Source organism: Amphibalanus amphitrite, unplaced genomic scaffold, assembly GCF_019059575.1.
Source record: "Amphibalanus amphitrite isolate SeventyFive unplaced genomic scaffold, NRLGWU_Aamphi_draft 000730F_arrow, whole genome shotgun sequence".
Taxonomy (NCBI): domain Eukaryota; kingdom Metazoa; phylum Arthropoda; class Thecostraca; order Balanomorpha; family Balanidae; genus Amphibalanus; species Amphibalanus amphitrite.
In genome coordinates, this window is record NW_024882224.1 from 463 (window position 1) to 14,324 (window position 13,862).

Genomic DNA, 13,862 nt, shown 5'->3' on the forward strand with positions numbered 1-13,862 from the left:
CGTTTAAAGCAGTCAATGCAGATCTAAATTCAATGATTGATTCTGAGTAGTGCCAAGTGGGCCAACGACTTCGGCCCAAGAAGTAGCAGAAAAGTGTAGCGAAAAAGATGGTCAGGAAGGCACTGATGATGAAATGAGACCATCTGGATCATGTAATGCAGTGCTATGTGGGAAATTGTGCCCACCGTGTAGCCTAATACGTATATTTTGCAAGTGCATGCTCAATGTCGAACAACAGTTGCCTACCCTCTGGCCCTGCTCGTGCACCGTTGTGCAGCTGTCTGCTCACCTGCCACCCATCGTAGGTCCACGAGCCGAACTTCATGGTACACTTCTGCTCGTCGAACGGGAACCAGGTGATGTCGATCTTACAGGTGGACTTGAAGATGCCCGGCGGCACGTACAGACAGCTGCCGTTGTGCTGCACCACCACGTTTGTGGGGTACGTGCCGTCGAATTTGTCATCGGCACTGGAAACAGGCGGTGGGTCTCAGCGACAGTGCATACAATATCAACGTTCACCCGAATTTATAGTTAAACGAATGATTCAGGAGGACCTCAAGCGGATGATGCAAACTGCAATATAACAAGCAATAAAAACACACAAAACGAATGGCTTCCAGACACGTCAGGTGATCGACGCTTACTTTTGTGTAGTACTTGACCACTACTTCGCGGAAAGGCCCACCCATGTAGCTGGCCTGATTTCTAGGTCACATTATTTCAAATGCAGCATGAACGTGAACAAGTGCTCTAAGCCAGGATGCAAAGGACATGGTCAATAGGACCCAGCTGATCGACAAATCAGTGGCATTACCTGTTGTACATGAGGACGTCCGGCTTCCACAAATATTTGGGATGGATGTGCAGATTGTTGACTCCTCCAAATTCCTCCGGGTCCCATTGGAGGTTGTAGTCGTCCCATTCCTGGCAATTATACAAATATTATAAAGGCACATATCCCATTTATACTTAAGAGGAAATTATTTAAAATATAGCATAAGAGTATGGTGATTGTATATGACACTACATGTTTAGCTACGTCATGGCCCCTTTGTGCAACAAAGTAATGATGCTAGAAATTTAGGGTATCTACTTCAAACTACTTTGAAGTTTATTTGCCAGAAAAAAATGAGCAAAATATTTGAGGGACAGTGTCACCGTAAAGAAGATCAACGGATGAATAATCATGATTAATTGGGAATGCATGAAAATTAAAGCAAACTAAAAAATGATAGTGGCATTGCATGCACGTAGAAAAAAATATATGCATTGTGACTTCGCACACTGAGTAGCAAGCATGCACATAGCACATTGCACAAAAACACGATATCATCATATGCAAGTAATATTAGTTATGCAAACACTTACAATGCAATTTATGATTAAATTAAAATGAAGCATTCATCGACATCGTGAGCATGGGAGAATATGTTTACATGTAGTGTACACTAGGGTTACCCGCGTGCTCCGCAACGCGAAGGGGGGATTTTTTGACCCGTGGGTATTGGGTTGGTCTGTGTCGGTTTGGTTGGTAGATATCCATTTCGTTCGATTGCTTTTTGACGGCCAAGCATTTTGTAAGAAAACAAAAAGATACATCGCATCGAGGTGCCCGTGTCGTATTATCATGCGTTCTACTTTAGAATGATTCGAAAACTGGCGTGAAGTCTTTTGAGGGCCATCGATGAATTTCGCTAAAAATGACAATGTGATGGTTTGGAACATTTACATTTTTAAGGATACTGTTGCTAATCATGCAAAAATGAAGAGTGAATATTGGACAGAATTGAATGCTCTATCCAATGGTACCATATTCAATTGCCAAAGGTATCAGGTTATGCAGCAAACCCCGTGTGATTAATAAAGTGGCACAAAATTGACAAACACCATTTTCTCTAGCGATTTGTACCACCTTGCCGTCGATCAATTAGCTATTCACAATTTTTATATGAGAGGCGGTACATTTCTCTTGCAAATAGGCGTTGTTTCAACTCGCTCCATTTAACGGTCACCTAAAAATAAAATCAATTCCAAAATACGTCAAAAACCGCAATTTTTCCAATAAAAGTATCCTCATGGGTGCACGTGGCGCGTGCCATCTCCTGCACCGCACACCATTCGATAGCCCGTTCAATTATCTACACGATGCTGTTTTCGCCGTGCCGATCGGGCCCACGGTTACCGAGATATTGCACGGAGATGGGACCCGTGTCGGGCAAATTTAGCCGTTTTCGCCCGATTTCGCACGCCGATTTATACATGTAAAGTCTATGACGCGAATTTGCACTTTTTGGCCACGCGCCTCGCGCTCCCCATCAATCCGATCGAGCTGAGACCCCTCAAAGGCACGTCGCGCATCCTTGATCTATAAGTTGTGCAAGTTTCACCGCGCTAGGTGCAACGGTCTGGCCTGTAGTTCACGCAAAGCACGACCAAGTCGGGACCTCGGTAACGGACAGACGCACCCTCCTCAAATAGTAATATAGACAAGCGGCTGCGCCACTTGCTTTGCTGCGTGGTAGGAAAAATTGCGGCACCAGCCAATTTGCTTTCGAATGGTGTTTGATTCATGTCGATGTGTCGTCTAGAAGCATAGATATGGACGGAAATGTGAAGAGAATTTAAAAAAGAACTGTTCTGAGGGCGTTGTTGGATGAAATTTGGGTGATACGGGGTCAAGACGGGTCAAAGGGGTCAGCCCTGGTCACTTTGGGTCAGGCCAGGTCACATAGGTCACCTCTCGTCCGCTGGGATCAGCCCGGGCCACTGTTCTGCTTTTGTCTCCACCACTACCCCTACCCCTACCACTACCCCTACCACTACCCCTACCCTACCACTACCTCTACCCCTACCCCTACCCCTGTCCCCTACCACTACCCCTACCACTACCCCTACCACTACCCCTACCACTACCCCTACCCCTACCACTACATCTACCCCTACCACTACTACTACCCATACCACTACCCCTACCACTACCCCTACCCCTACCCCTACCACTACACTACCCCTACCACTACCCCTACCCCTACCCCTACCCCTACCAACACCGCTGGGTCATGTCAGGTCACAGAATAATTCGTGCCATTCCATTGCCCTTACTCGATTTTGTCGGAAATGGCGCTTTGTGGCAAATGTGGCGCATTGCGGCAAATGCGGCGCATCTGTACCTGTTGTTTGAGCATGCATCTTGACACCAAATTACACCCATATCGGACTATATTTGACAAAACTGTGCGATTTGCGGCAAAAATGACGCCCTGAGATAATTGTGGCGCATTGCGGCAAACGCGGTGCATTTGTAAACTCGTATCACAAACTGTTGCCATTCAACGAAAATCTACACAATCTCTCGCCACTATTTATTCAAATTAAAACTTGCCCATCCGCCAATGCGAGGCACTCGCCGCCGATCGGCATGCATTTCGTCCACAAAGTTTGTCGACCCCGGCTCTCAATGAAGATATAAGAACCGATCAAAATTTCATTGGCGCTCTTCCAGCGCGCCCCACGCGCGAACCGTGCACCTCAGCGAGTCGAAACCTAGAAAAGGCGCTGACCCGCTCTGTCACCTAGAAGGTGTGCAAATTTCAACCCCCTACGATATACCGTCTGCCCTGTAGGCCGGCTAAATTGAACCCACTACACGGCGTGGCGGACAGACAAACAGACAGATGGATCCTGTTGAAATAGTAAGATAGACAAGCGGCTGCGCCACTTGCTTTGCTGCGTGGTAGGAAAAAATTGCGGCACCAGCCAATTTGCATTCGAATGGTGTTCGATTCAAGTCGATGTGTCGTCTAGAAGCATAGATATGGACGGAAATGCGAAGAGAATTAAAAAAAGAACTGTTCTGAGGGCGTTGTTGGATGAAATTTGGGTGATACGGGGTCCAGACGGGTCAAAGGGGTCAGCCCCGGTCACTTTGGGTCAGGCCAGGTCACATAGGTCACCTCTCGTCCGATGGGATCAGCCCGGGCCACTGTTCTACTTTTGCCTCCACCACTACCCCTACCACTACCCCTACTTCTACCACTACCACTACCCCTACCCCTACCCATACTCCTACCCCTACCACTACCCCTCCCCTACCACTACATCTACCCCTACCCCTACCACTACTATGTACTACCCATACTCCTACCCCTACCACTACCCTACCCCTACCCCTACCACTACTACTACCCATACTCCTACCCCTACCACTACCCCTACCACTACCCCTACCACTACCCCTACTACTACCCCTACCCCTACCCCTACCCCTACCCCTACCCCTACCCATACCAACACCGCTGGGTCATGTCAGTTTACAGAATAATTGGATCCAATCAGTACTAAAATATCAGACTTAAAGTGTTCCCAGCCCTGCCCCTATTCGTGCCATTCCATTACCCTTACTCGATTTTGTCTGAAATGGCGTTTTGTGGCATATGTGGCGCATTGCGACAAACTCGGCGCATTTTCACCCGGCGATTGAGCATGTATCTTTGCACCAAATTGTACCCTTATCGGACCATATTTGACGAAACTGTGCGAGCTGCGGCAAAAATGGCGCCTTGTGACCAATGTGACGCATTGCGGCAAACGCGGTGCATTTGTAAACTCGTATCACAAACTGTTTCCATCGAACGAAAATTAACACATTTTTCGCCACTTTTCATTCAAATTAAAACCTGCCCATCCTTCAATGCGAGGCACCCGCCACCGATCGGCATGCATTTAGTCCACAAAGTTCTTCGACCCCGGCTCTCAATGAAGATCTACGAACCGATCAAAATTTCATTGGCGTTCTTCCGGCGCGCCCCACGCGCGAACCGTGCACCCCAGCGAGTCGGAACCTAGAAAAGGCGCTGACCCGTGACGTCACCTATAAGGTGTGCAAATTTCAACCCCCTACGAAATACCGTCTGCCCTGTAGGCCGGCTAAATTGAACCCACTACACGGCGTGGCGGACAGACAAACAGACAGATGGATCCTGTTCAAATAGTAAGATAGACAAGCGGCTGCGCCACTTGCTTTGCTGCGTGGTGAGCAAATGCGAAAGCAAATTGAAAAAAAAAACGCTCAACCGCCGCAAACCGCAAAACAAAAACACAAAAAAAACGCAAAAAAGACGCCCGCATCGCACGCACCCTAACTGCCAACCGCAAACGCCTAAAAACGCCCGCATGCCGACAAACGCAAACACCGCACAAACAAAAATAAAAAACGACCGCCTCCAACCGCGAACAACAGCGCAAACGCCGCAAAAAATGAAAACCGCCCGCATCCCGCGCCCGCCCGCCGCCAACCGCAAACGCCGCAAAAAAAATTAAAACCGCCCGCATCGCGCGCCCGCCCGCCACCAAACGCAAACGCCGCAACAAATGAAAACCGCCCGCATCGCGCGCCCGCCCGCCACCAAACGCAAACGCCGCAAAAAATGAAAACCGCCCGCATCCCGCGCCCGCCCGCCGCCAACCGCAAACGCCGCAAAAAAATTAAAACCGCCCGCATCGCGCGCCCGCCCGCCACCAAACGCAAACGCCGCAACAAATGAAAACCGCCCGCATCGCGCGCCCGCCCGCCACCAAACGCAAACGCCGCAAAAATGAAAACCGCCCGCATCCCGCGCCCGCCCGCCGCCAACCGCAAACGCCACAAAAAAACTAAAACCGCCCGCATCGCGCGCTCGCCCGCCACCAAACGCAAACGCCGCAACAAATGAAAACCGCCCGCATCGCGCGCCCGCCCACCACCAAACGCAAACGCCGCAAAAATGAAAACCGCCCGCATCCCGCGCCCGCCCGCCGCCAACCGCAAACGCCGCAAAAAAATAAAACCGCCCGCATCGCGCGCTCGCCCGCCACCAAACGCAAACGCCGCAACAAATGAAAACCGCCCGCATCGCGCGCCCGCCCGCCGCCAACCGCAAACGCTGCAAAACTGAAAACTGCCCGCATCGTGCGACCGCCCTCCGCCAACCGCAAACGCCGCAAAAAACACCCGTACCTCTACCCCTACCAATACCACTGGGTCACGTCAGGTCACGGACTAAGTTAATATAATAATAAGTACTAAAAATAAGACGAAGTGTTCCTAGCCCTGCTCCTATTCGTGCCATTCCATTACGCTTCATCGTATTTGTCGGAAATGGCGCTTTGTGACAAATTTGGCGCATTGCGACAAACGCGGCGCATTGTCACCCGGCGATTGAGCATGCACCCTTGCACCAAATTGCACCCATATCGGACTATATTTGACAAAACTGTGCGATTTGTGGCAAAAATGGCGCCCTGAGATAATTGTGGCGCCTTGCGGCAAACACGGTGCATTTTTAAGTTCCTATCGCAAACTGTACCCATTTAGCGACAATCAACACATTTTTTCGCCACCATTTATCAAAATCAATAATTTCACCATCCTTCAATGCGAGGCACCCGCCACCGATCGGCATGCATTTAGTTCACAAAGTTTGTCGACCCCGGCTCTCAATGAAGATCTACGAACCGATCAAAATTTCATTGGCGTTCTTCCAGCGCGCCCCACGCGCGAACCGTGCACCCCAGCGAGTGGAAACCTAGAAAAGGCGCTGACCCGCTCTGTCACCTATAAGGTGTGCAAATTTCAGCCCCCTGCGCCGTACCGTCTGCCCTGTAGGCCGGCTAAATTGAACCCACTACACGGCGTGGCGGACAGACAAACAAACAAACAGATGGATCCTGTTCAAATAGTAGTATAGATGTAGCATTGAATGAGTTATCAAAATAAAACCTATAATATATATCTATAGTGCTTATCGTATAAATATCATGGAAATATCTCCGATGTTTTCCCCGAGATTGAACATTGTGTCGCACATTCATCAATCCATCCATTTTAACTGAAGTTTTCTTGTGTATTTTTATCGTATTCTTCATTGTAAAAAATCGGCATTGGCAGATGATATGTTCTGACATAAGCATCTCTCTCAGATCTCGGCAGCATTTAACGTCGATTTCAGTAAAGGATTGCCTATCTCTTAAGCGCGCGAAGAAATCGTCTGGGGTTTTGTTATCAGCCGCCGGCAGTTGGCATCCAATAACGACACAATTATGCAAATGGATAGTCATTTCGCGCCTCGCCGGGGTCGAACAAAAAGCGCGCCACCGCCTCTCGATTTTGAACACTTAATAGGAGTTTGGCTGGCGAGGCTATCGCAAAGCGTCCTGTGCTTTGCTTAGCAGCAATGACAAACAGACAACTCTGTACCGAGCTTATGCATGTCGTGCAACTAAGAAGCAGCTATCTGAAACTCTAATCCTATACCAGCTAAGAGATCACATCACATTGGTGCTCTCGTTGACCCTGTCAGACTGAGTCCGCCCGTTCACTGAGCTCCATAAGCCCGCTGACCGGCGCGCCGCCGAGCCGCCTCCGCGGGGCCATTGGGCCCGAGCGCGCTCGGATAAAGTGGCGATCTCTGGGCTTCGGCGCGGTGGGCCGAGCACACTTCCTGCTGCGGCCGCCGGTGATCAACGGCCGGTGGCAAGCCGTAATGTTTGCGCAACTCGGACCATTTCTCTCCATCGGGGGTGGTCATAAAACGACCATTGTGGCCGCCCGGCGCGCCGCGGAGGCGGGCAGCGTGTCCGTCGCTGCGGGTCAGACCTAACCGCCGATCGCGAACCATGGGTGGGGCTGGGATGGGACTATCAGAGGGTGACGAAGGGAAAGAAATAAGCTGGTGATGGTCCCGGGATGGGTGGAGTCGCGCGTAACCACGAGTCCGAAGTCACTGGGGACCACATGGAGGGCCGCGAAGACCAAATATTATATTTCAGGAACAGCCTTCGCCCGAGTGGGGGGGAGGGGGGCGTTTTTGGCCACACCTGCCAGTTTTTTTGCACGTGTGAGGAAAACCGCCGCGCGCACCGCTGCAAAACTTGGAATAGGTTATGATGCGTCAATTTCGCATCACGTGTGAAGATTTTGACCCCAGGTCACCTGAGGTCAGGTCACCAGGTCAAGTAAAGTAACCATGCCTCTAAAAAAACTATGTGACTGACGACTGTCATTCCCAGTTAACCCGCGCCCGGCTGGGGGTCCTGGATTTCCACGCCCTGCTGGGGGGGGGGGGGTGTTTGAACACCCCCCCTTGTAACTCGGCTCCTGGGCCACGTAGCGATACGCGGAAGGCAGCGTTCGAAAGAACGTCAAAAATAATGACGAAATCACTTCGGTCAATTTTTTGGTCAGGTCAAAGGTCAGGTCACCAGAGGTCATAGAAGGCAAAATTTCGCCGATTTCCAGGTCGAATGTCGAAAATTTCCAAGAAGCCAACGCATAACTCGGGAACCAATAGAGCTACAGCGCCGCGGAAAAGCGCATTCGATAGCCCTATTAACGCCCTTTCTGAGTAATTCTCTCAGATTTGACCTAACGTCAACGGTTTTGCCTGCAGGGGGCAAAAACTGCAAAAATAGCCGATTTTTTCGGAAATAGTTTTTCTGCAATAACTTTTGACCCAAGCCTTGTACGAGCTTACTTTTACCGGCATCGTGTTCCTCTCGTCAAGACGCATCGAATGAACTATAACTTGACCTTGAAAGGTCAACTTGAAAATTTGACCTCAGGTCAAGGTCATGACCTGACCGGAAAGGGTCATGTTGCATATCAGTCGATCCGTATCGTCGAGCTGAACACATCTAAGGCGTTTTCATCGCTCTAGCATGCCTCTATCAAAAGTTATTTGCGAAAAACTGTTAGATACCATTCGTGACCTAATATTACCTCAGGGCATAAACAAGGATCACGGACACCATTTTCATGTTCTGTGTGTTTGAACCACTTGTAATTCGGTGTTTGGGAGTGTTTATAATGTCTTTCGTCCAAAAGAGGCGCATTTCAATTTTCTCCCATTGACTTATAATGGGGAGGTCGCAAAATTGACCTGACCTTAGGTCATCGATATCAAAATTCTGAGATATACATTTTGTACATGCTATTGCTCTTAGCAATCGCTGAAAGTTTCAAAGCGATCGGTCACTCGGTGTAGCTATGACAGACATTGAAACTTTTTATGAGGTGAGGTCACTTCAAGTGACCTGGTGACCTGACCTTGAATGACCTTGGTCTGAAATTTTCACAACATGTGTAGAATTGATGTATAATAAGGTGTACCAAAAACGGCGGCGCTCCGCGCCGCCGTTTTTGAGATATTCGCGAAAAACCACAAGGGGGGTGTTCAAACACCCCCCCCCCCCCAGCAGGGCGCGGGTTAAATCTCAAAAGTTTGAAACTCGAGCTTTTGCATGAGGAAATCAGTATGAACAATTCGCATATCTCTAAAGTCTTCACATCGGTGACCTAATGTCAGGTCAATTTTGCGAACTCTCCATTTTCCAAATTTCCAATTTTCTGCCATAGGTAAGTCAATGGGAGAAAATTGAAATGATCTTCTTTTGGCCGAAAACACATTCAAACACCGTGACACAGGTAAAAATGATACACTGAACCGGTAAATTGTAACTGTAACCCCTTGCATGCCCCTGAGGTCATCTCAGGTCATGTAACATCTCCATGAGTTTTTACCATAACTTTAGGTAGAAACATGCTAGAGGCTAGAGCGCTGAAAACACCATGAATGTGTTCAGCTCAACAATAGCCGTTTTCACGACGGCCATCTGGTAGACATTTGGTGCACATCTGGTACAGATTAGGTGCAGATTTGGTCAAATCAGGTTCAGTGTGTCTCTTAGCAGCTATCAGCTAGGGTTGCACTAATTGCTTATATGCCTGCTTTGTCATATTATCAGAGAGCATCATCGATTAAAACACTGAAATGAATTCATAAAATGAAGATATTTGCTGTAAAAGAAATTAGGTGCAGATTTGGTCAAATCAGGTGCATTCGCCGGATAGCCCGTAGTGAAAACGGCTAATACCAACCGAATGACATGCAACATGACCTTTTCCGTGACCTTGACCTGAGGACTGAGGTCAATTTTTTTCCAGACTTATAATTTATTCGACGCGTCTCGACGAGACAAACGCGATGCCGTAAAATCAGCGTCATACAAGTTTGGAGTCAAAAGGCATGATACAAAAACCTATTCCGCAAAAACGCCAACCTGGAGGCTAAACCGTTGACCTTAGTCCTTAGGTCAAATCTGAGGGGATCGATCAGAAAGGCCTTTGAAAGAGCTATCGAATGCGCTTCCCCGCCGCATTGAAGCTCTATTGGTTCCCGACTTATGCGCCAATTTGTGAAAAGGTTGTCAAAATTGGGAACAAAAGTTCGTGAAAATTTTACCTTTGGTGACCTCCAGTGACCTCAGCGATGACCTGATCAAAAATAAGTGTAATTCTGAAACATACTGTAGCGAGCTATCTGTTGCTTTTTACTGCGTCTTTCTAACTTGCTTACTTTCCGAGATAACCTGCAGAGTGGCCAAAAAGCCCCCCCCCCCTGGCGAAGTTGGCTGAAAGGCCTACCCGGGCGAGGGCTAAACCATGGATGAAGTAGTAAGGATGAGGTAGAAGGTAATCCATGGCTAAACAAAACATCCATAGATTTGTCTTCCGTTGACTACATATTACTTTTCACGTCGATTTAGAGACAATATTTGGCTATTTAACCCTATTAGTGGCAGGGGGGGTTGTTTTTATCCACCCCTCAGGTTTTTCGGGAATATCTCCGAAACCGCTGAAGCTACGATGCTGAAATTTTCTGACTTTTCCTAAAACTAAATTGGGCACATTCCCTGAAAATTTCAAGTTCATAACTTTACCAGGGGCGGCTCCAGAGCACTGGGAATTGGGGGGGTCCTATTCGTGAAGCGAGTCATTTGGGCGAAGATCACGATGCTGCACCAGTTTTACGAACAGTGAATGAAAGGTATCATGTGATAACATATACAGTTATTGTGCATCCTCTTTTGACACGTTTTTGCTATAATAGGCGGATCCAGGCGTCCAAAAAGGGGAGTTATGTTTTACCTCCCAACATAGGTGCCCTGACACCGCCTATGCATGACCAATACAATTGTAGTCGTTCTCTCATAAGAAAATTGTAACATAACAAGACCATTACCACCCTTTTTAGAAACAGTACCAACAAAAACCTTTTTTACTATACTTTTTGTGCACCCCCAATCTCAATGATCTGTATCCGCCTATGATTTTTGAAAATGCATATTTTTAGGATCCATGTGAATTCCTGGTTCATTCTCTATCGATCGGCAAAAGTTGCGTTAAGATTGGTTCAGAAACCTGGCCGTGATAAACAGTCTAAAATGTATCTGCAATTTGCCCGTTTTTACCCCCCTCTACCCCCCCTATTGACATTTTTTAATTTTTATTTTTTAGAAATGTAGATCACGTTGAGCGAAATCGAATGCCGTTTGAATTTTGAAAATCGGCCCGTTAGATCTCGAGATATCAAGGGGGGGTCGTAAACAGCCCCCCCCCCCCTGCCACTAATAGGGGGTAGCCAGGAGCCTGCCACTAATAGGGTTAAGCAAATTGAGGAGGTCGTCAGTGTTACTGGGGACGGTCCCCAGTAACCCAAAAGTCACTGGGGACCAGTCCCCAGTGTCCCCAGTGGTGGTTACGCGGAGATATAGACAAAGGGAGGGATGGGGTAGCAAAATAATTGGGAAATTATGCGGGTGTTAGCAGTTCACGCTGAAAAAGAGGGCGTCAGATAATAGCTGACAAAAGAGAACTCCGGGTCTTACACACAATCCTCCCCACTCTCTGCCGGCTCGGGCCGAATCTCCTCAATCTCCTCTCCTCTTCCCCCCTCTTTCCTTCCCCTCCTCTAGTTCCTACCTGCTGACAGAGCCAGAGAGCCGCTCGTGCTTTATTGGCCGTCTCCCTGCTGCCCACTGTGCGCCCCTGTGGGAGCGTCGCACCATTCCCGGCTTGGCGGTCATGCCTGGTTAGAGACGCGTCCCATCAGCGTATAATACCGCGGCCAACCCAGGCATGCATCCGACACGGGTCAGATCAGAGACAGACAACAGGAACAGAGCCGTAACCGAGACCGTGGGCATTACATTAGTGTTCGAGCTTAGATGGAAATATCTGTGCTTGAACAAGTAAAACCGCAATGTTCTGCATAGAGATCGCACGACTCCAAAAATGATCCACGCCCATTTTCCCGATATTCGAACCATTTAGTGATAGAGTGTATCCTGTACCTATGACTGTACATACGTCTTTGAAGCATTTAAACAACTTAACGTTTTGCGTGGTGTTATGAAAATGTACTTGCTCCCATGCTCACAAGACGTTTTTTTATAAATGAGACATGGTTAATTCAGCATTGTGTTTAGCAGCGCGATCAGCTGGCTTCATTTTATTGGAGCAGCGATAAAAGGTCTGAAGAAAATAAAGACACCTCTTACTACCTACTTAATCGAGTATCAAATCGAAATAACTTTGACTCGTGTAAAATAATACAACAATTTCTAGAACGAAAAGCGTTGTGCCTTGTAATTTTCTCCGTATACCTTTAATCGCATTTCCGATTATGGTTAAAACCATTATTTAACTTACCAGATTTAACCAAGTGTTACTTATTAGAAGCTGGTTCTTTTCATCCTTGAACAGAAAACGTGTGTTAACACTGTGAGCTGCTGTGCGCGCAACATGGCAACGAAACCGGGACGGACGAGTGTGCAACCACAGGCGAACAGCGTTCAGCCACCCCTGATATGGACAGTGGACACTGATCATCAAAACCCGATCAATGGATAAATTTGAAGCTAGCAAAACGTCACTTTTTGTAATGAGCGTGGTGCTCTGCAATGTGCATCATGAGCCAAATCGAAAAATACACTGATTTTGAAACGGCACCCAATGACAACAGAAGTGTTTTTGTCAACCGTTTTGTGTCCGAGGTTGATATTGTTGGTCCGGGATTGAGCTCTGTTTTTCTGCGATAGACTGGTGCCAGACAGAGGGAGAAGTGAGCGCGTCTCAAGTCAGCTGGAAGACACCAGTGGCGGCCTCAATCCCACGCCGTTTGTCAAATACGCCCTGCGAGTGGCACTAAGAGGCTTTATATCTCCTTAAATCGCCGCTGCCGCCCCGGCGAATGTCCTGTTATCGGGCGCCGATTTGGTGCATGCCGTCCCGAATGGCCACTCAACGCAGCCTAGCTGCCTAGCTGATGACAGCGGCTATTTTATGGCTTTAATCTGGCAGTTCGATTTGAGATATCTTCCTCGCTTCCGCGTTAGCGTTACAACGCCCCCAAGAGACCATCAAACACGACGCCTTTCGTCAAAATGTCGTGCACTTTCACAATGATACAACCTGCATTACTTCTCGCTAAGATAAGAGTGTGCCCCCACTGTGCGCCTGTCTGCACCGACCGTCCGTCCCAGCTCTAGCATGTGGCGCTGCAGAAGCTCAGGCAACTGCGACCGGCGGGACCGGCGAGTGGCGCCGAGTCGACAATCCCGAGCTGTCTGACCATGTCCAGCTCAGCTCGGGGAGCTCGCAGCGGCGTCACCCGCCAGCCCCGGCCGCCAGCCGCCCTTTCTGCGAACCCCTCCACAAGGCACGGAGTCATTTCATTCCGGTGGCAGACGAATAGCTCGAATTGCCTGTCGGCGGAGCATGTGAGTTCTATTGCAGCTGGTGTCGCTGCGCTCTGACGAATGGCGTGACCCGTGCCTCGTGTCGGCCCAACACTCAGCCCGCGCTCATGCATTGTGACACGGACAAGCTCGCCGGGCGTGACAGTTACACACACTTACCAAGTTTAACCAATTATTTGACGTAAGAATCTGATTCTTTTCGTCCTATGAAAAAGAGAAGCGGGTTATACCTTCACCCACGAAAAAGAGCATTGAACTTAGACAGACTATCGTTTCATCAAGTG

General features: G+C 48.6%; 1 protein-coding gene across 1 annotated transcript in view; it reads right to left on the minus strand.

The window, feature by feature from the left end:
* Positions 1–289: 289 nt before the first annotated feature.
* Positions 290–13,862, minus strand: part of LOC122365315 (neuronal acetylcholine receptor subunit alpha-7-like) — a gene marked incomplete at its 3' end in the record, with an annotated part of 31,764 nt that continues 18,191 nt past the window's right edge. The window contains exons 3-5 of the mRNA XM_043336440.1: positions 12,530–12,574; positions 818–927; positions 290–470 (exon numbers count right to left, since the gene is read on the minus strand). Of these exons, the coding sequence (XP_043192375.1) occupies positions 290–470; positions 818–927; positions 12,530–12,574 (336 nt within the window). The remainder of the gene's footprint in view (positions 471–817; positions 928–12,529; positions 12,575–13,862) is intronic.